Below are 26,370 nucleotides of genomic sequence, written 5' to 3' on the forward strand. Positions count from 1 at the left end.
GAATGACCATCCATGATATCAACATTATAGTTTTAACCATGTTTTGAGGCTATAAAGTGTTTGTTTACATTTACTTTCTTTACAAACATTGGAGTAAAACAGGCTTATATTTTGGGTTCTGATGGGGTACGACAGTAAAACTAAGCTCATGAGGCATTTAAGTTAAATTCTTCAAGAATCAATGGATACATATCATTAATTTATGTCTAAAAATGGATGTAGCAGCTGTTGATTGCCCCTTTAAAGCTCACCTTAAAGTCTTGCTTTAGGTATGAGGCTGCGACTGTGATGACAAACTAAAATTATAGTGGAGCCTTATGTAATGTGGCCATAAACAGACTGCCAGTGAAATACAGAAGCGCACAAGCACAGAGAGAGAGTAGCTGAATGCGGGACCAAGCAAGGATCTTATAAACATCTCAAGGAGAGAAGAGGCACACAGGAGGAATTTGGACACTTTATTTGGGCATGATGGGAGAAGGAAGGGCCATAACTGGCTGGAGTAGCAGCCAAGATGTAATGTGATGTGAAAGTGGAATCCCTCAAACTGATAATCAACTACTGTTACATATTTGCTGTGCTGTGGGTCTTTTTTGGGTCATTTACAACAGAACATATGAGGTGAGGTAGAGGTATCATCCAGTGACAGGAAGCATAGGGAACATACCACACCTCCAGATTGGAAACCTCTGTTACGATGGTCTGTTTATTTGAATGCTAACATACTGGAAATACTGTCTTGAAGAGATGACAAGGTTCGGATAACATTACAACTTTAAACTCAAACTGAATTTGAAACACAAGAGTAATTAAAGAGCCATTAGAGAGGGTATACCTTGGTAGGAAAGACAGCTAGGCTAAAAACAGAGCTCAGGCAAAGGGAGCTGAGAAGAGAAGACAGGCTTTGGGAGAGCTAAGAGATCCAAGAGAGGCAGACAAATTGCGCAAGTCATAATATTTGACAAAGCAAAGAAATAACGTGCACGTGTGTAGCTACAACTGTTGAGAAAGATGGAGAAGCAGCGAGAGACAGAACTGCTGTTGTGGATCGTAGAGGGGCATTTCCAAAGTTCCAGCTCCCCCCTCTCCACACACTCATTCAGTCTGCCTGGCTATTTATGGTAGAAGGCCTCCTCAACCTAGGCTGAGAAGAATTCAGAAGGCTGGGTACTTAGCATCATAATTTGGGCTGTCTATGTACAGTAGGACTGAAAGTTTAAATAACTTCTAGGCTTGACTAATACATTTTTTGGTTAATTAATACCAAGTGTCTGGGTGCGTTTATAAAGTGTTTGTGTATAATAGCTGATCGCAAAGTGCTATTTGATAAACTGGTTAAAAGTCATGTGAAATCCCCACTGAATTGTCAAGGGTTTTAAGTACCTTGTAAAACAAATCTGTTATTTTTATAGCCTCTCAGAAGTCTGGAATGTTGATTTCAGAGTTGTTGTTTTTTAGTCTGGGAAAGCTTTCTGCATAAATACCTCCTCAAACATCCCAATAATGAATGCATTACTTTAATGTAACAATATGTTGCTCAATAGGGCTGGCTAAAGACATGGGGAGCATGCAGGCTGAATGGAACTGCTGAAAGCTGGAAAGATGCTATGTAAAAATGGAAAAGGAGATTTCACAAATATTTATAGACCTAAATTAACGAATCCGTGTTTTCAAATACACTATCTACATACAGATGTGACACAAGTAGCACCAACTGATTTGCAGATTCAGTCAAACTACAAAAACATTACAAGCACTGACGTCTGTGTATTTATGTTGTGTGCTAGTGTAGGTGACTTGGTGTGTGTTTTATGAGTGTGTAGCAGAAAAGATTTTCATTGAGTCACATGTGACCATGTTTGGTAAAGCTCTCCAGGCACAGTCTGTGACCCAGCCCCTTGACCGGCGCACCCTGTAGAGCTGGATTCAATCAGAGCCCAACAGTGGCTCAGCTGCTTCTTTCTCCACCTCTCTCTAACTACTGTAGAATGGGCAGAAGATGAGGGGTAGCTGGCACCCTCTCACACAGGTAACTTATCTATCCTGTTGCCTAGTCACTTTATCCCTACCTATTTGTACATATCTACTTACATTTCCTCATACCCTGCACATCGACTCTGTACTGGTACCCCGTGTATACAGCCAAGCTATCATTGTGTATTTATTTCTCGTCTTACTTTTTTAATGTATTCTGCATTGTTGGGAAGGGGCTGTAAGTAAGCATTTCACTGTCAGTCTACACCTGTTGTTTATGAAGCATGTGACAATTAAAATTTGATGGACTAGCTGGACTGGACTGAGCCAGACATACCTTTGAAGGCTTAGAACCACCCAACCTCAGAACACTGCTGTACGCATTCTGACTACTATACTATGATGCATCCAACATGCAGTATTTTTCATAAAATTGTCTCAGTTTGTGTACACCAGTGTAAACAAAATACATGAAAGTCAATGGTGTTTGAATTCTTACTCTGAAGCCAGAAAGCAATGATTGAGACAAAAATAAATGTCTGTCTTCAAATTTATTGAAGAGCAAAACTTTCAAGTAAGTCTCAACTTTCAGTGCTACAATGACATCATTAGTAGTGGTCATTGTAGACAATCTAAGTCACATGGTGTTGAGACAGGGGCCCTAAGGCCTGTGTATTGTTCTTTTCACATTAAAATATTCAGAAAATAATAATGTAACAAATTGCATTGCATTAAAATAAGAAATTTAAAAAAGAAAAAAAGAACAAAAAAGAAAAACACTGGCAACATTTGATCTATGCTTTTTTTCCTCATTAGTTTGTGTTCACTCGTATCATTACGATCATCATCACTATCATCACTTTATATTAATTATTTTCTTGCCTTAAATGTATTCCATCTCCGCACCTCCTTGTGACATAAATGATGCGACTGCTGCGGTCTACAAATATGCTCCACAGGTGAAGCAAGACTATCCGAGAGAGTCCACAAAGAGCTGGGGCAAGACTTCATTGGGTTATTTTCTGGCCAATCCATGGCATTTAGTACCAAATGGCTAAAAGTCTTGTGATGCTGCTAAGTTCAACCTTACAAAGATGAAAATACCTGCAATGCAGCTGAAATAAATGCAACGGTCCTACCAGTTCTTCCAGGAGCTACAATATGTCCTAATTTTTCACCAGGGCCTGAGACCATTTGTACCTTCTCTAAATACACAATGTTAGCCTTTCAAAAAGAGATAAAAGGCCACATGGTTATTTCTTGCTGATACAAGTGCACTCGGGCTTGATGTTACTGAAACCGCCATGTCACTTCCTCATTTCCAAAAACCAAAACTTTGACGATTTTAAATCACTCAGAGGTCTACATTGCAATTCAACACACCACAGACGCACTGCAGTCAGTGACAAACACTACACATCCAACTAACAGTTTGTGCTAACATTGGACAGAAGTACAACCTCTTTCACAGGCATCCGAAGCTGACTTAAATGCACACCACAGCCTACTGGAGAACCAGAAATCTCATTATCAGGTTACACATGTACTTGACTAATGAATGATACAAACATGTTGCACTATTCACAGCTTGAAGTATTGGAGGACTGGGTGAGAAGAGTGAGCAGAATCCCACTATCTTCTCAACCGACTTGAAGTAGCTAAATAACTAAATGTCAAGAATTACATTTCCAATCTCATCTTCATCCTGGTCATAACCAGCAGCGTGCCTCTTTAAGCCACTTCCCACTCCTCCTAATACCACTAAACCACCACAACATTCATATCGAGGCCTGCTCCCGTATTCAGAAGAAACACAAGCAGGCCCTACAGAGGGGTCAACTTTGGATAATACTTGTCTGGATTCATTATTGTGCAGGGTACAAAAATATATACATAACAGTATCCATAGAGAGAAGAGATTACAATAGCAAGAAAAAAAGGAAAACAAACACTAGTTTTACATTAAAATGTCATGCTAATCTCTACCTGACTGCATTAGATTTCCTGTTTGCGTAAAGGCACGACAATACAACCCTCCTCGGTGGTACATGGAGGGGGCTCAAAAAGTTATTGCTCCATCATGGGGAGTGTGCTTTAATTCCACAGTGAAAAGTCGAACATTTCAGACCCCCGTCCCAAACGATCTCAACGCTTTATGGACAGGAGGGGGACAGAAAACAAAACACTTAACATGCACTCAATACAGTTGGGTGAAAAACATAAAATGCACTGATTAAAATTAATTGCAGAGGAACCCATAGATTAATGCAATTCATATTTATCCTGTTTAGTGATCCAAACTAGTTATGGGAGACTATAAATCATCATAATCCAAAGTTTCCTTAACATGCTCTGTGAATTGAAATCAATCAAATCAACTTGATTTGAAAGGAAGATTTCCAACTGAGTTATACAGTATGAGAGCACATAACTACACCTACAGTATAACATTGCCAGTTTATGGCTGTTGTCAGATTGGTAATTCATAATTGATCATACATGAATATCTATATAAACTATTTTGAACATCATATTTCTAGCATTCCTATGGCTGACATTCTGTAGGCGGAAAAGCACCTAAGCCAGGAGAATGCTTCCCCCCAAAAGGGACCCGCTCTTGTTCCAAATTCAGTTCTCACAAAAACACAGAAAATAGAAGAGAGAAATGGAAGTTAAAAGCCCCAGCGGTGCCTCAGATAGAGAACAAGTGTGGAGTTTAACAGTAGTGTTACACTGCAGTGGCTGGGAAACTCTCCAGAGAGAGAGAGAAAACATCCTTTCCAGTCCACTGAACTAGAGATACTGGATGAGATCTTTTCAAAGGCTAAAACATCTTTACAGAAGGAGAAAAAACCTCATTGTGATTATTCTCATATGGAGGGACTGACAAGTCATTATAAGGCAGGGGAGGTAGAACAGAAGCATCAAACTGGATGGATTTAACCACTCCGCTGTGACAGAGGGTTATGATAGTGTAGTGAAGTTAAGACGCGTTGATATCAATTCCTGGTTTTGAGGTTGAGTAACAGGAGGAACAAATGGGATAACTGAGACCCCAGAGTCCGAAACAGAGCAGAGCCAGACCCTGGATGAGATGAGGCAAAAGCATCCAATGAAAAACAATGATTCTGGAGAGTTAGCGGTAGGATCCAATCCCCACATCCCTGTCTCCTTTTCCCCTGGATGTGCATCCAGGCTGTCGATGGGAAATCCAGTGGTGATTCAATCTGAACTGTTGCTGTGAGCGGGGGACCAGTCTGGTGGCGATGTAGGTGGTGTTCATAAAAAGGAGGCCACAGCAAATGCAGTAAGAGGCATTGTGGTATCTCTGTCTGTCAAACTAGCACACTAAGAGGTCCTTATTCTGTGGGCCAAGCAGGAGGCTCTCCTCTGGGTGGACGGGTCATGGAACTGAAAAGAGTAAAGGATGGTGGCCGGGGGAGAGGGGGAGTTTCTGACAGAGCCAGGGTACGTTTTCTTATTTTATTGCTTTCTACCTGTCCATCACAGGCACTTCAGATGACTGGACTTAGGTTGAAGTTGAACAAGAATGAGTGTACTTAACAGCTACTCTGCCATCTCCAACCAAACCCAGCCAGGGTACCACCACACCATCGATGAAACACTGAGGTACAGAAGCTAGTGTGGAACCAGTCTCATTCTGTGAGGCTGAAACTGATCAGGACCTGACCCATTCTGCTACGTTATTTCAGGGGATGGAGAGAATAGCAAGGCTGGGGCTAGTAGGGGCTATAAGAGCCCTTGAAGTCCTGTCTCGCTTTCACAGAGTCTCTGTCTATGTCCCCCCCTCCTGCCAGTATCTCTTAGTCTGTGTGGGTATTCACATGGTTCTGCTTGAGCGGGGAGACCTCTTTGGCCTTCCTGCCGCTGGCGCCCATCATAACCTTGTAGCAGCCGCGGGCGATCTTGTACATCCAGATGGTGTTGAGGATGTCCAGGGCGATGCAGGATGTGATCCAGGCCACCTGAGCACCGATGCCCAGGCGCTCAAAGGCCTCCGTGCCGAAGGTGGAAAATACCCGGGCCCAGTAGGGCGGCATGACGAAGATGCGCACCATGAAGAAGACCACTGCCATGGCCATGCCGTTGGCCACCACCAAGCGGTCCGAGCGAGGGTACTTCAGCACCTCGTAGAACCACCTATACATGGAGGAGAACAGGAATAATGTCAACACTGACAGAGATAGGGGCTGATAAACAGGAGAAGGAGTATTCATAAAACTATAGTAAAAGTGGAGCTAGCTTACCTTTGGTTCACAAAAGGTGTGGATAACTCTGAAATGAGACGGAAGTTGGCGAAATAGGGAAGCACGCCACGAGACTGCAGAGCATAAAGATGTATTACCACAAATAGACATGGGCAGAAATAAACTAAAACAAACTAAATGTGCAACACCTTTAAAAAGAACACTGAGTATTTCAATACCAAAACCCAAAGAAGCATCTAATAATAGCCATTGTGCTCATGGTATTTATTCCACCAGACTCACCAAGACATAACCATATGCATAGAGCGCCGCCAAGTGGTGACAGACAAAAAAGCTGTCCCCCATTGTGCTCCAGTTGGTGGCCAGAAGCACAAGGTCTACACAGAACAACAAGTGGGTGGTTAGCACACAGCTTATTATTTCCATCTACTGTCCACAGAGAAATGTGTATGGCTTATTATTATTATTATACAAGAGGATAAACATGAGGAGAGAGACTCACCATAGAGCAAATAACCACATGTTATGGCCACATTAAGTTTCACTAGTCCAGGCTCCCCCCTGTACAGCAAAAACAAAACAAAGTGTTATTTCAGAATAACAGTTGCCACATTACAGATGAATGCTAAAACTAAAACAAAAGCTACTTACGATTTCACATAAATCTAGTGAAGTCTACAGAACATTCTACATACAAAACATTCTACATAATGTATTATTGCAGAGTCTACTGCAGGGGTCTCCAACCTTTACTAGCATGAGAGCTACTTTTTAAAATGAAACGTCACAAGCTACAATTTATTTTCTAGCTTTCAAATAGGCACATTCTTCTCTTCTCTCCCCGGGTCCTTACTGCACAAGAGAAAGTAGTGCATTATGTTTACTGTCAATATACCTGGTAAAATGCATTTTTTGTGAAATTCCCCTTTAAATTGCGCATCTGGTCATTTAACATTTAATTGAAAAGGTTGAGGAAAGTATTTCTGTCAACCCACAAGACGGTTATCACATCTACTGGCTACACACGGAGTGATAGACAAACGCGCTTACCACACACAGACACGGGCAATATTGCTGGAAATTAATTGGCAGATATTGTGCTAGGCTTGGCTTTTTAAGCCAATAGTGGCTAACCAGGGGTGGGATAATGTCAACGTTGCGTTGATTAGATAGTAGCTGGGAGCCTGCGGTGTTTGATACTTGTGAGGTTTCTTTATGACAGTTTGCGGTGGAACACGTGAAAATTGCATGTACCTTCAGAATTCTTTAAGGAGTTACTCATAGGTGGGCTGCGAGCTACTGGCAGCTTGCGATCGACTTGTTGGAGACCCCTGGTCTACTGAGTAATGGCCATGTCATGAGTCATAGTCTTGCTACTACTAAAGATAACTGTGTCCAGGGAAGGTCCAGTTTAAACAGCACTGTGTTGACAAATGCGTTGTGCTCACATAGAGGGTGTGTTTCTGTTTGCCTGCTGTATCCTTGTGTGCTCTTGGACAAATACGTGTCAGGATGTGTGTCCATGTGTGAGTAGTAGCCTGCATATAGTACATACTGTAAGAATGAGTACCACTGTTCTCTTGACTGTAGGAGTGGACTGTATGGCTCAGGTGCTTGGACAAGGTTTTGGCAATGCCATGGTTATAGGTTCATTGTATCACATGGGCCACATTTACTGCCTAGGCCTGTGTGTTGACTGTACTGCAAGTGGCTCTTAACAAGAGCATCTGCTAAGTGACTGTGGTCATAATAATGTGTGTCTGCCTCAGTAAAGTGACATTGTAACTGATATTGGCCTCTCTCCATCACAGGGATCCTGTTGCTGCGGGCTGGGTCATGGCTCCTCTGTAACAGCACACCACGACGTGCCCTCTGGATTACACAGGAGAGGAGGGCTCCACATGACACCGCCCTCACTCACCTCTCCCAACCTTCACCCCAACGTACCAGTCTGTGTATGTCTGAGTGCAACATCCTCTCTGACCCCCACTTCTAGACTCATGTAACCACGATCAATGTTATGTGCAGCCAATCGTTTCTCCACTTCATCATGTCTACTGTACATCCTGGAGCCTACCATCAGCCTAATCTATTCACCCTTGTCGATATAGAGAATCAAAGCCATTCATAGATAAACTTGTGAATCAGTTAAAACTAAGAGATAAACTTCAGATAGTAGGGGTCAGGATGAAATGGGTCCAAAGGTTATCCGATGACATCACTGATCCAGGTACGGCAGGGCGGCAGATAGCCTAGCGGTTAGAGGCAAGCCAGCAACCGGAAGGTTGCCAGTTTGAATCCCGGGTCCGCGGGAAAAATCTGTTGGGAAGTGAGCTGGCAACCAGAGGGTTGCTGGTATCAAATCCTAGATTCCATTGCCTGCCGTTGTGTCCTTGAGCAAGGCACTTAACCCCCTACAACAACAGTGTGGTACCTCTCCAAAACCTGTATATTTACGTGTATGTATGTGTCTTTCAGAGGGATTGGGTTAAAAAGCAGAAGTCAAATTTCGGTTGGACCTTGTGTGCATTTGACCAATAGTGATCTTAATCTTACAGTAAGCCACACCTGGGGTTACATCAGTGAACTCTGATCAACCAACTGAGCACCATTGTTTAAAACCAATTGAGTCTGTATTCTGCTCCCACTGGTTACATCGCACTTTTCAAGCTCAGATAAACGCTTCGGATTGATTGGATTACGATGACAAAACCCTGGCAGAACTACCAGATTGACGTTGCGAGAAGCTGAATCTGTCACAATGCAGGTTTTAGGGCAGTTAATTCTGTGAAGCCCAGCACAATGCCAGTCTGTGGCATGTCTAAATGACGCTGTAATGCAATCAGATTGTCTGAAGATTTAATGCTTACGCCATTCAGTGTTGCAATAAGAGGAACTAGCTACTGCGCTAGCAAAATAACATGGCTAACAGTCTAAAGAGGAAAAGTAAGAAACTAAAAGAGATTGACAGGAAAGCAAATACGTAAATGACACAAAAGGATAGTACCAATACTACACAGACACAAAGACAAAGGAAAAAACCAAGACAACATGGCTGGGGGGTACAACAATCACACCCCTATGAAAGTAAAGGAACAACAAAGAACAGAGAAGGAAAAAGAGAGTAGTCTAAATGTGTGAGACATTAGGACAGAGCAGATGAAGGGTGGTGGCGGGGCTCCTCCCCATTGGCCCTTTGCTTTCCCTTTTCTCCGCTCCATCAGCAACAGACAGACAATGAGAGCGAGGGAAGTGCTGTATTGATCATACAGCCAGAGATGTGGGGTGCTGCTGGGGGGGGGTCAGGGTAGGGGGGGGACACACCAGAAGGAAGAGGGGGGCTGTAGACTGGGCTGCTGTTGTTTGCTATGAAAAGGAGCCTTGTTGGCAGGACTCTGGCTTGTCTGATCAGAGGAAGAGAAACAGAAGGAGAGAGAAGAGAGAGTAGAAGACAGAGAAAGAGAAGGGATAGGGAGGGAGTGAGGGATAGGGGGAAATTACCATTCCTCTCTTTCAGGATTCAATGATGTAAATCACACAGTCAGCAGTAGGAGAGAGAACATAGAAAATACAATGAAAGGACAAATCCACTGAATATACACCTCTCTGGAGACTCCACTGAGATTTCTCCTCTACTTCTCTCTGACAGTGGGGAATGGCAGCGCCATCATTCCCCTAATGTATAGATCGTCCCTCCCTCCCTTCTGTTTCCTTCCCTCCCTCTTGGGGTAGGCTAGTAGCCATGGCTGATGGAGTGACAGACAGTATTTCAGTTCATCTTACCAGACGGGGTCTGCGTTGACGGCATCATCAAACCACAGGATGTAGAGACAGAAGAGGCCCACAATCAGAGCATGGACAGTGGACACCAATCTGGGCAAGCACACAGAAACAGGGACAGTTAGCGCAATGGCAGAGAATGATGCAAGACTACCACCACGGCAGCAGTAATACCAATAAACAGTTCAAGTAACATAACAATAACATCCTTTATAGCACTGCGAACACAATGAAGAAACCTAAGCTCATTTGGGCCATGTGGAACCTTGGCAATGGAACTAATGAAGGAGAATCGTGTGTGTGTGTAACCATTATCAGGTCTCGTTGACCTCTGGGAATCTTTATCTGGGCCAGTGCTCCCACGGCTCTTATCTCCCCTCACACACAGTCCCCTCACTGTCACCAGACCCTGGGCACACCAGCTGTCCCACAGGCCTGGCAACACTGGCTCCACAGACCAGCCACTGTACGAGTACCATCATGTTATTTTAGTGTCACCATTATAAAGTGACTGTGACAGCGTATAACAGCCATGACCAAGACAGAGTGGAATTTTTTGGGGGTCAACGACAGTCGCTTATGAAACAGAAGGGGCAAGTGCGTTTGCTCTCCCGCTCACCCACTTGAATATCTAGCTAGTGACGTCGTGTTCCTTAGCCTATGCCTCAGGCCTCAGGCTTACATCCCTGCTGTGCAGCTTTCTGTAAATATTCTCTGTGCCCCTTTACAACTAAGGCGTAAATAAACGAAACACACTGACACACTCGGAGCCGTTATGCAATCCAACTGCAGCCACTATCAGTGCTTGACCTTTGGCTTGTTGTGCCATGGTACACACATCCTGTCGCAGTGTTCAGTGTGCATGACCCACTGTATGAACTGAGGCTCAGGGGGGTAAAGGGCAATGTTCCCTCTTAGCTGCCCGCGGTCACGCAGTAGCCCTGGGACTGCCACTCAGAAGAAATATCAGCCCACAGAGAGAAGCAAAGATTGAACTTCACTCAACTTTCTAGCAGTGGTCACAAAAAGGTTGATTGCGATCGACTGGTATATCTCCAAGGCATTCCTAGTCGATCGCCAAACATTTCTGTAAAAAACCTAATGATAAAGCGTTGTGTTCCTATTTTTCTTTTTTATTCGTCTCGGGCTGTTGGCAGTAGGTGCACCTGATTCAGCTGCCCTGCGCGCCGGGTAGGAGAACTGTTGCCATTTTGAACCAATTCATATGTCTGAAGGTACAAACTCTGCCTTCCCGGCGGGCCCGGAGCAAATCAAGTGCACTATAGGTCTACCGCTGGCCAATCGGATGGCTCAGATTACCGTGAGGGCAGTAACGTAGCAGGCATAAAGGAAAGCTACAGCAAAATTGATACTGTGAGATTTCAAAACCATGACTAGAGAGACTGTCAACGAATACAGCAAAGAGCTGCTGTTTTTATGAGTTAGTTCATGTTGAAGTTCTTACTCAGCACTGTCAACACTTTGTATTCAACACTTATAAGCCATAAAATGTGTGTTCTTCCCATTTCCACTCAGCCCTACAACAAGCACTGCAGCAGTAATGAATGGGTAGGAAAGTGTATCAATAGGCTTGTGTTGTTGTTATTAGCCGCTTGGGTCTTTTTAATATCGAAGAATATTTCACTTTCTCTGTTCATTAGAGTAACAACATGAATTTAAGCATGACACAGAAATAATGCGGTGCGACTATAACAATGCAGCCATCAGCTGGAAGACGGTGTCCCTTTTTGGTCAGTGTCAGTGGAGGAAAGGGAGAGCGGATGGATGTTGAGAGGCGGACCCTCATTCTGCTGTTCTCTCCCTCTGCTGAGACTGACCATCAGATGCAGGCACCATCAGCCCAGTAAAATAAAAAGCTAATTATTTAAATGTATGCTCACTCAGCTGTGCCTCACAAGTAATACAACAACGGATCTATTACCAGTGTGATCATATAGCCTACCTTGAATATAGAACTATAAATGTTAAAAATGTCACAAACATTGGCAGGGCAATTCAAGCAAAGCCAATATGTGGTGATAATGTATTGGGCCTATGGCTTACTGCACAAACCTGATTGCTACAGTACTGTTTTTAATTGGTTAATGTTGCATAGGCGTACGTTCTTTAAGTCATGTTTTTTTTTAATCTGAGCGATAGATCTCAGCTTGTATTTTGACTCAGAAAGTGATCTTGACTCAGAAAAGGTTGGTGACCACTATTCTATAGATTTCCCTGTTAACACGATCAACATTTCCCTTTACTGTGGCAATTGTGATCGAATCAACGCAATATTACCCACTTTCAATGCAACATACCGAAACAAAACCAACTATGCAAGAGATTTTGTTGTAGGCAGAACGCATTGGAGTAGAATTCTATTGCATTGACACGCACTACTCAGCCTGTACTCTACACAGACCAGTGCGACATAAACAAATCAGAACTGCAGTAGCTCTATATGCAAATAGACCATATATGGATCTGTGCCATTTACTTTGAACTGGACTGTGTTTACAGCATGCGTGGTCGTGAGTAGAAGCGCTTGTTTTGAGATCAAAGCGAGAGCTACATGTAGCCACGTGCACATTTTGTTCATATCCTTTGCTAGTTAGTGAGTTATTAGCCCAGTTATAGATAATATGTAGTCAGCAATAGGGGAGTGACTGCTTCCTACAAGAGCACAACCATGTACATTTCTAGACATATTTGAAAAGCGAGTCAGGTAAAAGGTGCAGTGTTGTATTTTGAGACCGGCTTGAATAAGCTAAGTAGCCATAAGGCAGAGGGGAGCATAATTTGTCTGATTCTCTGTAATAATGGTATGGAAATAATAATGCATTTTATTTTGTAAAGTGGTTTCTTGCATCAAATACCACAACATTTTCAGTCATCTCCTGGTCTGAAGGACAAGTGGATAAACAGGTTAATGTCAAGCCCTGCATGTTTTTTTCAAAAGTCTCATGGAATGTAGGCCTACATTGAACACCACACATTAGCTGCTACTGTAGGCTGAATGATAGAACAGCTATTTCCATGTTAAAATGTTATGGGATGCATTTTCTCCCTTGTTTTTGATGGAGGCCTACATTATGATCAAATAGCCACAGTAGCCTACATGGACACTGTTAAAACTGTAACTTAAAGCGGGTACAGCCTCAGTTTTTTAGGGAACATTGGTAAAGGGTTAATGGTGGGTACAGCCCACCAGGTCAAGACAAACTGATACCAGAGAAGAGATACCATCCAGTACATGGAGTACCTCATTACAAAACGGCAATTGGCAACTTTTGAACTTAACCCCAAACTAATTACACGTTTCTGGTCTTTGAATTCAAAGCCCAGCCCCTGACGTGTACTATGGATTGTTGATAAGATGACCCATGACAACCTAAATGACAATACTGTAGATAGATAATTAAGACCTGTCTGATTAGAGCTGCAGTATCAGCACAATAAAACCATTTGAACGCAAAACCAGTCCACTAGCAATGTAGAGAATCAATATCTACACAATCATTAACTTGTTAGCCTACATTTTGATCATTTCAGACCTCAGATTTCACATGAATATCAGTGTGCCTGGGTTAATGTCTGATAAAGGTGGGTTATAGCAGAGTGGGTACAGTACTAGTCTATAATGTGAAACCTGCTAGAGAGGCCTGTTGGAAGGGTATTGTACCTGGAGTTCCACTCAGTGAGCTTGGTGGGTGGCAGGCGGCTGTAGCCAGGGGTGAAGGTTGAGGAGAACAGTGGGCTAGCCACGGAGAAGAGCAACTGAAACCCCACGAAGCTACCAGCCACCACGGTCAACTCTCTCGTCTCCATCACTCACCTACAGTATACCACACCAGGAGAGAGACAGGAAAAGAGAGGGTGAGAGGCATGTACTGTTACTGTACAGAAGACACAATACCCCTAGACTGGCAGGGGGAATGTAGAGGGGGGCCGGAAGGATGGAGGGAATAGGAGAAGAAGTGGAGGATGGAAGGGATGGAGGAAAAACACAGTGGCAGAGGAGGGACAGGAGGGCAAGGGAGAGAGCAATTGAAAAGGAGATGGTGGTAAAAGAGCAGAAACAAGAGAAAATAACTCCTTCATTATTGGAAAAATATTTTGCAAGGGGATTAAATGTGCAATTGTGTTATAAATGTCAAAAATTTTATAAATTGATTTGCATTTTAATGAGGGAAATAAGTATTTGACCCCCTCTCAATCAGAAAGATTTCTGGCTCCCAGGTGTCTTTTATACAGGTAACGAGCTGAGATTAGGAGCACACTCTTAAAGGGAGTGCTCCTAATCTCAGTTTGTTACCTGTATAAAAAGACACCTGTCCATAGAAGCAATCAATCAATCAGATTCCAAACTCCACCATGGCCAAGACCAAAGAGCTCTCCAATGATGTCAGGGACAAGATTGTAGACCTACACAAGGCTGGAATGGGCTACAAGACCATCGCCAAGCAGCTTGGTGAGAAGGTGACAACAGTTGGTGCGATTATTCGCAAATGGAAGAAACACAAAAGGACTGTCAATCTCCCTCGGCCTGGGGCTCCATGCAAGATCTCACCTCGTGGAGTTGCAATGATCATGAGAACGGTGAGGAATCAGCCCAGAACTACACGGGAGGATCTTGTCAATGATCTCAAGGCAGCTGGGACCATAGTCACCAAGAAAACATTTGGTAACACACTATGCCGTGAAGGACTGAAATCCTGCAGCGCCCGCAAGGTCCCCCTGCTCAAGAAAGCACATATACAGGCCCGTCTGAAGTTTGCCAATGAATATCTGAATGATTCAAAGGAGAACTGGGTAAAAGTGTTGTGGTCAGATGAGACCAAAATCGAGCTCCTTGGCATCACCTCAACTCGCCGTGTTTGGAGGAGGAGGAATGCTGCCTATGACCCCAAGAACACCATCAAACATGGAGGTGGAAACATTATGCTTTGGGGGTGTTTTTCTGCTAAGGGGACAGGACAACTTCACCGCATCAAAGGGACAATGGACGGGGCCATGTACCGTCAAATCTTGGGTGAGAACCTCCTTCCCTCAACCAGGGCACTGAAAATGGGTCGTGGATGGGTATTCCTGCATGACAATGACCCAAAACACGGCCAAGGCAACAAAGGAGTGGCTCAAGAAGAAGCACATTAAGGTCCTGGAGTGGCCTAGCCAGTCTCCAGACCTTAATCCCATAGAAAATCTGTGGAGGGAGCTGAAGGTCCGAGTTGCCAAACGTCAGCCTCGAAACCTTAATGACTTGGAGAAGATCTGCAAAGAGGAGTGGAACAAAATCCCTCCTGAGATGTGTGCAAACCTGGTGGCCAACTACAAGAAACGTCTGACCTCTGTGATTGCCAACAAGGGTTTTGACACCAAGTACTAAGTCATGTTTTGCAGAGGGGTCATATACTTATTTCCCTCATTAAAATGCAAATCAATTTATAACATTTTTGACATGCATTTTTCTGGATTTTGTTGTTCTTATTCTGTCTCTCACTGTTCAAATAAACCTACCATTAAAATTATAGACTGATCATGTCTTTGTCAGTGGGCAAACGTACAAAATCAGCAGGGGATCAAATACTTTTTTCCCCTCACTGTAGAAAGACTGACAAAGTCTAGAAACTAGCAGCGTATGTGTGTAGGGGTCATTGCCCTGCAGTGTCCAGCGGTGGAGAGTATAGTTGAGTAGCCTGAGGACAGGCATGGATCAACTGCAGCACTATTACATAGTATCAACTGAGCGCTTGGGGTCCATGCTACCTGTTTACACTGTATTAAGAAACAGCCACCCAGTCCCTTGACCTCCTTTTCCCAGAAGAGGGATTATGATTCATGAAGAATTGGACTTTCAGTCAACTCAAAAAGGTCCTCAGAGCTACTGGCTCTTTGACTGAGGTCCATGACTGGTCATGTGTTCTCACCTCGACCCTCAGAGTTCAAGGAACTACAATACCAACATTGCAAAACCTGCATCTGCGACCATTAAGTCCACAAGAATCTGAAATCCAGAGAAAATGGCTACTTGGATGAAGCAACAACAATATTCTCTAAGGTTCTAATCGCTTTTCCAAGTCCAAACAATGTGCTGCCGCTTACAATTGGGTAAGGCAACTGATTAGATGACTGGTCACCAACAGGGAGATTCTACTGATATTGGAGAAAGTCTATTGTTTCTCTAATATCACTAGACCTAAGCCCAATATGTTTTAACCTATGCCATAACTGGCACATTAAACTTGTACAGTAGGTTCTAATACTCAAAAAATACAATGTTATGATACCATGTCATAACTACATACTGTTCTCTACCCCTATAGGCCTACATGAAAAGAAAATAGGACTGGACCCACAGAGCGACAGCCGGACAATAGGGAACGCCCCATGTTCACTCAGGGTCTACAGTGTCAACATCAACACGTTTACAGTACAAAGGAGAATTGGTACAGTACAGCCTAATGCAGCTTCAGTCTGATACAAACCAATTTACTGTTTAACATAGGCTACTACGTTCCACAGTTCCATGTGCTCTGAGCAAAATCATTTTTCAATCTCCAGATCTATGGATGTGAGGACAGGCCATTGTGTCAAGCTGATCAACACTATCACAGGAGACCTTAGCCTAGCTATTGCAGTGGCCCATACAATAACCCCAGCTCTCCCTGGAATGGCCTAACTCTGTAAGCAATCAGGAATTTGTAGTATTATCAAGATAGCATTTGGACCAATAAAATAGCTGTGTTTGAGAGAAGCCTCATTGTTCCAGAACACATTCCTGGAGCATGCCGATCATATGCTGCATGTGCTTCAATTATTCATTAGCATTCTTCACCTGGCAAGCTGGTTCTGACTGCCTAGGAGGGCTGAGGCGCACATACCAGACAACCACCATCCACTTTTGACCTTGTTCTCCTGCACTATATGCTGCTGTCAGCAAACTATGACCCTTTCGTTTATCGAGCAACATAAATTGCGGTTCAATTTCCCCTGTTCCAGTGGAAATATAAAACGTCCCCTCTCTCCTGCAATGCATAGGCCATTGAGGTGACCGTTTTAAGAAGACATAATGTTCAAAACATAAAATGAATTGAATATTTTTACAGTCTAAATGTAGCTAATTTGACGGTACAATTACGACTGGCATTATAGGCCAGCTGACAAGTGATGAGATTTCCTTTCACTCCAATAACGCAAATCTTGGGATGCAGACAAAAATCGGACTCTTCCTCGCCATTCACCGGTACGAACGCTTGTGCTAATGAGTACAATTACTTGCCCTGGCCTAGAGTTAAAAATAATGAGGATATTAAACATAACTGGTAAATGGTGTAGTGCCCTTTCTTGCGGAGGCAGATAGCTACATATCATGCATTACTTGTCAGCACAGCCTATAGTTCTCTGCGACGCATGACACAGCAAACGTGTGCTCGACAAGAAACGTGTAAAATCCTTCGATTTTCGGCAACATTGTCGCCAGTAGCACACTTTCCAGTTTAGCCACAAGCACAAGTAACGTTAGCCTAACCAAGCTAGCTACACGAATTGTCAGAGCAAAGTTATTGACTAGAAAACAGTACTACTGTATACAGCCACAATCAGGGTCGTATTCATTGGTCCGTCTTGCGGTCACTAGATGTTTAATACATGCAAATTGCAGTGCATTAGCTCGATGTGTTGTGAGGTGAACAAAATAAGTGAAAGGCTAGCTAGATAAATAAATAACTACCTGATATTAGTCGCATAGGTCTGAGTAAGTTGGTCTAGCTTCTGTTCAGCTGCCGTCTTCTTTCACTTTCTTAGCTAGCTAACTTAGCAAGTCAGCTAGCTAGCGGTAGCCCACTAGCTAGCTCTCTCCTAAATCAGCTAGCTAGCGGTAGCCCACTAGCTAGCTCTCTTCTCTCCTAGTGTACGTCCTCGTGAAAAAAGCTCTACGACGAAAGCAGCACCATTCATGCATAACCATTACAGTCGCTAGAGAATTGCGGATTCCATGCTAATTTCCCTGTCAACATGCGTTCCAAGTTTTACCTAAAATATAAAGTTGTAGACGTTTTATTTTGTAATTGACAGCTAGGACTAACCTGTGACGCGAACACGCAGATACCACCCATCCTCTAGCTCACACCCCTCGGTTTGGCCACACCCACAATGAACAAAGGCCACGTTCATTACAGCGTTATATTCCTCAGTGAGAAATACAGTGAACAGCTGATACCATTACCAATAACACGCTAAGGCTTAGTTAGCATTGTTGCTATGATGAAACCTGCATATGTATCATGTGCACAACTAAAACACGAAGAACTGCAGGCAGCTTGACAAGCTATTGAATAACACACCACAGCACTAATAGTTAGGTCATATTTTTACACTTGCCATAGGCCAATTAAAGCTAGGCATTTTTTATATGAGTACTTTCTATGTGTATTTTATTTATTATAATTGGAAACTGAAAGGGTTTTACAGACAGAGACATTATCAATCCAATGTCTTTTGAAAGGAGTGGTTATTTCTGTCATTGTATGGATCTGTGCTGTTAGCTACTGAGTCATCCTCCTGAGTCAAGGTTGTCTGTCTGGTTTCCCCATCACAGGAGGCTGCTGAGGGGAGGACGGCTCATAATAATGGCCAGGAACGGAGCAAAAGGAATGGCATCAAACGCCTGGAAACCATGTGCTTGATACCATTCCAACTATTCCGCTCCAGCCATTACCACAAGCCCGTCCTCCCCAATTAAGGTGCCACCAACCTCCTGTGTTCCCCACACACTTCCCATGTTGACACTTAGGTATTTGGCATTGATTATAGGCTAGACCAGGGGTGTCAAACGTACGGCCCGCGGGCCGAATCAGGCCCGCAAACGGGTTTAATCCGGCCCGCGAAATGATAAAAAAAAAAAAAAAAAAAAATATATATATATATATATTTTTTTTAAGTATAAAAATGGGCTGCAATTTTTCAATAAAATAAACTGCTGTTCCAATTGCGTCCACTGGATGGCGCAATAGCAATTGTGTTAAGCAAGCAAACTGTTTATACCGGGGCAGAGCAAGTAGGTCAAGCACGTGCAGCCAATGAGCTACTTTGTTTTGCCCGCAATATTTATTACGGCTTCTACTTATAACATTATGTGCTTTGGCACCCTCATTGCCCCAATATGTCTCTGTCAAAAAAGAGAAAAGTGGACGCAGAGTGTTCCAAGAAAAATGGTCATCCTATTTAATCACGGAATTGAATGGGAAAGCTGTATGTTTGGTGTGTTCAGAGCATGTTGCAGTGCTGAAAGAATATAACCTTTGTCACCACTATGTGAGTCTTCATGCCGACAAATATGACAACTTTCAAGGACAGCGGAGATGAGAGAAGGTGAATGAACTGTTGGCGGGTCTGAAGAAACAGCAGTCTGTGTTTACTCACAGCCGAGACATCAGTGACGCTGCAGTGAAAGCTAGCTACCTCATTGCTAATGAAATCGCAGTGGCTTCAAAACCATTTAGTGAGGGTGAATTTGTAAAAACATGCATGATGAAGGCAGCGGAGATTGTGTGCCCTGAAAAGCGGCAGGCTTTTGCAAATATCAGCCTGACAAGAAACACAGTTGCAGACAGGATTTCCGATCTTTCAGTGGATTTGGACAGCCAGTTGAAGCAAAAAGTAAAGTCATTTATTGCGTTTTCGGTTGCAATTGATGAAAGCACAGACATTACAGATGTTGCACAACTGGCCATTTTTTCATCCGCGGAGTTGATGACACATTGACCGTCACCGAGGAGTTCGTGGAGTTGGTGCCGATGACAGATACAACGACAGCAGCTGATATTTTTACCGCACTCGTCGGCGCGCTGGACAGGGTCGGAGTGGACTGGTCCCGCGCTGTCAGCCTGGCTACAGATGGTGCGCCCTCAATGATTGGGAAAAAAGCAGGCGTTGTGACAAAGTTCAGAAAGAAAGTGCAATCTGCAAATGGAGGACGTGATTTTTTGACTTTTCACTGTATTTTGCACCAGGAGGCTTTGTGTTGCAAGTCATTAAAGATGGATAACGTCATGAAGGTGGTCATCCAAACTGTTAATTTCATCCGATCCAGAAGCCTGAATCACCGTCAGTTTGACAGCCTTCTCAGAGAGAAAGACCACATCTATGGCCTGCCATACCACACTGAGGTAAGATGGTTAAGCCGAGGTGCTGTGCTGAGGCGTTTCTTTAATTTACGAGAAGAAATTGAACAGTTCATGGAAGAAAAGGGCAAACCAGTGTTAGAATTTCATTCCGCAGAATGGATGCCGTACCTTGCATTTATGGTGGATTTTACAGAGCACCTGAATAACTTGAACAAACAGCTGCAAGGGCGCAACAAAGTTGTCACGCAGTATTATGACAGCATACGTTCTTTCAAGTTGAAGCTGTCATTGTGGGAGACGCAACTTGCCGGTGGTGATGCAGCTCACTTCCCCTGTCTGAAAAATGTGTGCGCGACCCAACATGTGGCAGACATGAAGCGGTTCAAAGATAAAATAACTGGACTGTTACGGGAGTTTGAGCAACGCTTTCAGATTTATGTTTATATGTTTTTATGTTGATGTGCTATTGTTTTTAATTTATTTTATTTTATTTGTATAATTAACCTATTCTTGACTCTGTGGTTCTTGCACTTGTTTGGGGAACAGGATTTCATAATTTTTATCTACATTTCTGCCTGAGAAATGACACCCTGATATAGTTCTGTGATCTGTGAAACAGTTCTGTTAATCACTGAGGCATTGTGTGTTTATGTGTTCTTTTTCTTTAGAATTTTCAAATAAACTTGACGTGTTTTATGATTAATAGTGATGTTGTGCTTGTACTATTTTGGACACACTGTCCTCAGGCTCCAGCTTTATGTTGTATGTTGATCGTATTAAAACAAAGAAAACAATCTGAAGTTGTTGTTTTTAAGTTATATATACCATGATTTTTCCGGTCCGGCCCACTTGGGAATAGATTTTCCTCCATGTGGCCCCTGAGCTAAAATGAGTTTGACACCCCTGGGCTAGACCCTTTTTGTAAATAGAAGGCCCTGGGCTAGAGATCCAGTGACAGAGAGAGTGGAGTGCTGAAAGAGTGAAGGGAGACAGATGACACCGGTGAAAGTAATCCTATGGCTAACAATCAAGGGCTTCAAAGATTAACCAAACATGAACTGCTAATGAGAGCAGATTAAACACCACTCAGTCGTGCAAACAATCACGTCCTTGGGAGACATAATGCAATCACATGCAATGGAAATATAAAATGTAAACTACTTCAGAATTGTAAAAACAGTAATAGGATTTTTACAAATGCTATTTTTGTTATCTAACACTTTATTGATCGTGAAATATTGCACACAGTAGCACGTGTTTTATTGACATTCAGTTTAACATTTAAGGGAAATACTGTTTCCCTTCCTGAGGTTTCATGGTCATGAGTGCAGGCAACATTCAAAACTCACCCTACAAAAACTATGTGTGAGGGGAGTGTTTTGCCATGCCCACTGTTATCGGTATGCCTAGAGAACGATACATTAAGTCCTTATGGCATGTAGTCACTTATTCCATAAAGGCTGCGTTTAGCTAAATTAGGAAAACAGTATGCTATACAGTCCATTATGGTACAGTACAGTACAGTGGTAAAGTACACTGCTTATTCCATAACATCTGCTTTCTGCTAAACTATTTTAATTCCTCAGATTGCCACATTGACCTTTGGTCATACCACAGATGTCTCCACTGGGCATGTGTTTTTATAATTACATTTAAAATGCTGAATGCCTGCTCTGTGCACACAGCCCTGTAGAATAACTGGCAGATAATTGACACCAAAGTGCTGCCTGGTTGTCTTACCATGTTTCTATTAGCACTAAGCAGTGGAATTAACAGGTCGATTCTTATCAGTTGTGACTAGATAGGCTACAGGTAAGGACGGAAGTGACTTTTCGTAGCAGGTTAGGAGAGCCTTTTAGCTAACCCTAACCCTTTTCATACAGTAACCTTAATCTAATTACCCTAACCTGCTAAGTTAATTTTCTTAACCTGCAGCGTAAATTCTACTAACCTGCTACGAAAAAGTCACTTTCGTCCGTAGCTGTATACCATCTAGTCAAAACCATTCTTATCCTTTTCTCCTGGTGCATGATGGGAGGCTGCTGTGACTACCATAGTCAAGGCTGTCAAACAGATTACATTTCAGACAAAATCACACTCAAATTGCCGGTAACACATCCTTTACACACATTGTCCCTCCTATTTTCGCAACATGCATTTCTTTAGCGTAATTAAATCCATTAGATCATGATAATAATAAGTGTGAGGGTAGCTATTTTAAGGAAGCTATTCTAGCCTCATGCTACCAAATGTATCCAGTGAATGTGTTACCTTACTGCTGTGCCAATTGTGGGTGTCCATCTCAGTAATGTTAAACAATGAATCTAAAGCACTACTAGCTGGAGGGCAGAGTAGATTTCAAGACACTATCTGAATCTTTGGGTGTGTGCCAACAGGAACAGTGAACAACTGTCAAGTTCAGGGGAAGAATAGGGAATAGAGAGTGGATTGTGTGATGTCACTGGCAAAGAGGATGGAGGTCCTGGATAGTTGTCATCCGGCCCAGGAGAAGGTTGTGGATCGGCAGGCTGAGGAGAACGTGTTTCTGAGGAAAAAGAAGAAAGGAGATGAGAGTCAAAACTATGACAGAAACACAGACATCCATAGCCTTGGCAGTGGCCTGAGGAATTAGGTGTTTGGGACTTGATTGGATTTCAGGAAGATCATCTAGAGGAAGTGGTCAGCAACTGAGAAAGAAAAGGCCCCTCCCAGCTAAAGTACTGTATATCATTAAATTATAATGTAACGAGCATTACATGTCCTGTAGAGACTAAGGGAAATAGTTATTTTGCCCAGTAGGGTCAGAATTTATGATCCATGAGATCCCTCTGCAATAGACACAATCTTGAGAGAAGACGGTACTCAATTGTGTCAGAGAAAGGTAAGTGGGTATTCACTGTGGCTGAATGAAAGGAGATGGGATGAAAGGAGTAAAATAAGTCAGTCTAGTGGCTGATGGAAAATAACCACATAATGTCAGGGGTCACTGAATGGGCATAATTAGGTAACATGAGGGAACAGGTTTGTTAGTGCATAATGATGGGTGGTAAGGCAACTGTGTCAATTGTGTCTGGATGTGTGACAAGAAATGCAGGTTCTGCAGGTGTGAAGGGAGCGGGAGAGTTCAAACTCACACGCATGCACACATTATTACATGCCAATTGCCATCAAACTCAGATAACAATACATGTAAGTAATAATAGCTCTGAAATAACTGTCTCACTATATCACAAGCAGGAAAAAACTGACTTACAAAACAGCCAAGCCAAAATAAGAGAATGATGGGTAAACACCGCTTTTTCTTATGGTCATTTGATAAGAAGCTGATTTGTGTTAGTTCAGAAAATGAAATGGAAGGGTCACTTGTGAGCAACGCAACACCAAACTCCATGTTCAATTGCGTTAGCCCACTCTCTGAATATAGAAGGTTCTGTTAGTAGTTTATGTATGTTTCATTAGCTCAACGGGGTACTAATCAGTAGCCTTAGTTTATTGCAAGTACCAATTAACTTGTAAAAGAAAAATGGAAACAATTATAGAATTGTAATGAGGACAAATTAATCTGGAACATGCTGACTTCATCCATAATGAAATTAGATTAGCAGTTTTAGCAAAGTGGCCTACTTGTTTGGACCTGGGGCTTGATGCTGACAACCCCAAGGTTGTGAGTAAAATGTCCACAAAAGCTGTATATAAGGAACATGTATGTTAATTGTATGCTAAATTACCGTTTTATTATTGTAAAAAGAAAGGCCAAAGGCCAGAACGAGACAAAGCTATCAAAATATGTGAAGGCCTTGTTGTACCGGTGAGGAACACAAGATGGCATCATTGTTTTCTTATAGTAACAGGCAGCAGCTCTGAAGGAAGTCGAGGCGTTTATTGTCGTCAATGACTCCTGTGGTTGTGAAATTCGGCAAACGATGTAAGTGAATATAGCAAAGAAACAAATTATATATCATATTTACCAAACTTCTTTGCTCTTTTTACCCTCATCCCAAAGGAATACATTCTGTGTGTATATTCAGTTTATGCAACATTATGTAATATTCGGTTATTAATGTAAAACAGTTGGAATGAGATGTGTAGCAGTACAGATTTTGTCAGGTCTCTGTGTGTGGGGGCGTGTGTGGAGGCGTCTGAAAGGGAAGGCGGTAGAAGGTGCCATAAATTGTACTGTGCCATGCACAATCTATTTCATGCAACACCTACACACACAACTAACTAACAGAAACATGCACACACACACAACCAAGCACACATTCATATAAAGCATAAAGCACAAATATTGCACACAGGCCACATAGACACAGACACACACACACACAATGACCACAAACAACATCTCAGCCCATACATTTGCCCTGACGAATGTCAAGCAAAACTTAGTCAGAACTGTCACAAGGCCTGCCATACCCAGTTTAAGGGCAGCCATCAGACGAGGCGTGATGTGTTCTCTAAGCAGCTGGGCTCTGGTCTGTTATGACTCTCACTGCCACATCTGTGGAGCAGCACATCTGGCCTGAGATGACTGCTCTCCATCCTGAAGACACCCACACACCTGTCAAGCTGGCTTACCTGGAGCCCAACTCCCCGGGGTGAGGCTGAGCAAAGGCTACTTTACGTCCCAGGGGCTCTAGCTACATCTACTAGTCTCAACACTGGTGCAAAACACCTGCAGATACTCCAGTCCAGACACTGTGGTGAATGTAGGTCAAGTATAGAGTTCAAAAGCACTGCCAGTGTTTGGTTTACATTCTAAATGTGAACCGTGAACAGACATTGTGTACTGTTTATGCACTTTAGTTAGTTTTATCTGTATCTGGTGAATGTGCAGGTTTGACCTGGCTGACACACTGCTGTGCTATAGTCTGCCCATCTTGGTTGAATAACCAGTGAACAAAGAGGAAACTCTATCCAGGAATAAAGAACATATTCATGAGGGTTCCTGACCAACAAGCGAATACTTTATACATGTATAGTAATGTTCACTTCTTTATCAAATGACTCACCCATCTGTCCCATGGTCTGTCTCCCCCTGCTCTCTCTCTCTCTCTCTCTCTCTCTCTCTCTCTCTCTCTCTCTCTCCCTCTCCCTCTCCCTCTCTCTCCCTCTCTCTCAGTTCAATTCAATTCAATTGAAGGGGCTTTATTGGCATGGGAAACACATGTTTACATTGCCAAAGCAAGTGAAATAGATAATAGACAAAAGTGAAATAAACAATAAAACAGTAAACATTACACTCACAAAAGTTAAAAAATAATTAAGACATTTCAAATGTCATATTATGTCTATATACAGTGTTGTAACGATGTGCAAATAGTTAAAGTAAAAAATTGAAAATAAATAAACATACATTTAGGTTGTATTTACAATGGTGTTTGTTCTTCACTAGTTGCCATTTCCTTGTGGCAACAGGTCACAAATCTTGCTGCTGTGATTGCATACTGTGGTATTTCACCCAATAGATATGGGAGATAATATCAAAATTGGATTTGTTTTCGAATTCGTTGTGGGTCTGTGTAATCTGAGGGAAATATGTGTCTCTAATATGGTCATACGTTTGGCAGGAGGTTAGGAAGTGCAGCTCAGTTTCCACCTCATATTGTGGGCAGTGTGCACATAGCCTGTCTTCTCTTGAGAGCCAGGTCTGCCTACGGCGGCCTTTCTCAATAGCAAGGCTATGCTCACTGAGTCTGTACATAGTCAAAGCTTTCCTTAATTGTGGGTCAGTCATAGTTTTCAGGTATTCTGCCACTGGGTCTAATTGTGTTGCTGTCCTGGGGCTCTGTGGGGTCTGTTTGTGTTTGTGACCAGAGCCCCAGGACCAGCTTGCTTAGGGGACTCTTCTCCAGGTTCATCTCTCTGTAGGTGATGGCTTTGTTATGGAAGGTTTGGGAATCACTTCCTTTTAGGTGGTTGTAGAATGTAATGTCTCTTTTCTGGATTTGGATAATTAGCGGGTTTCGGCCTACTCTGCAGGCATTATATGGTGTTTTACGTTGTACACAGAGGATATGTTTGCAGAATTCTACATGCAGTCTCAATTTGGTGTTTGTCCCATTTTGTGAATTCTTGGTTGGTGAGCGGACCCCAGACCTCACAACCATAAAGGGCAATGGGTTCTATAACTGATTCAATAATTTTTTGCCAGATCCTAATTGGTATGTCGAATTTTATGTTCCTTTTGATGGCATAGAAGGCTCTTCTCTCTCTCTCTCTCTCTCTCTCTCTCTCTCTCTCTCTCTCTCTCTCTCTCTCTC

At 42.8% G+C, this 26,370-nt stretch overlaps 1 protein-coding gene across 2 annotated transcripts; it reads right to left on the reverse strand.

Annotated features, from left to right (window-relative positions):
* Nucleotides 1-4,045: 4,045 nt before the first annotated feature.
* LOC311104204 (TLC domain-containing protein 4-B-like) lies at nucleotides 4,046-18,102 on the reverse strand. 2 transcript variants are annotated; one of them, XM_084145906.1, is made up of 7 exons: nucleotides 18,068-18,102; nucleotides 13,666-13,818; nucleotides 9,987-10,076; nucleotides 6,706-6,764; nucleotides 6,486-6,580; nucleotides 6,243-6,316; nucleotides 4,046-6,135 (listed from the first exon to the last, which is right to left on the reverse strand). In XM_084145906.1, exons 2-7 carry the CDS (start codon nucleotides 13,809-13,811, stop codon nucleotides 5,799-5,801), a joined length of 801 nt encoding a protein of 266 aa, XP_084002032.1. In that variant the 5' UTR covers nucleotides 13,812-13,818; nucleotides 18,068-18,102; the 3' UTR covers nucleotides 4,046-5,798. The 2 variants fall into 2 exon arrangements, with proteins under 2 accessions (XP_084002032.1, XP_084002031.1); XM_084145905.1 differs by lacking the exon at nucleotides 18,068-18,102 and adding an exon at nucleotides 17,713-18,060 and having other exon boundaries at nucleotides 4,047-6,135.
* Nucleotides 18,103-26,370: the final 8,268 nt, after the last annotated feature.

This window comes from Coregonus lavaretus, assembly GCF_964263955.1.
Source record: "Coregonus lavaretus genome assembly, chromosome: 28".
Taxonomy (NCBI): Eukaryota; Metazoa; Chordata; class Actinopteri; order Salmoniformes; family Salmonidae; genus Coregonus; species Coregonus lavaretus.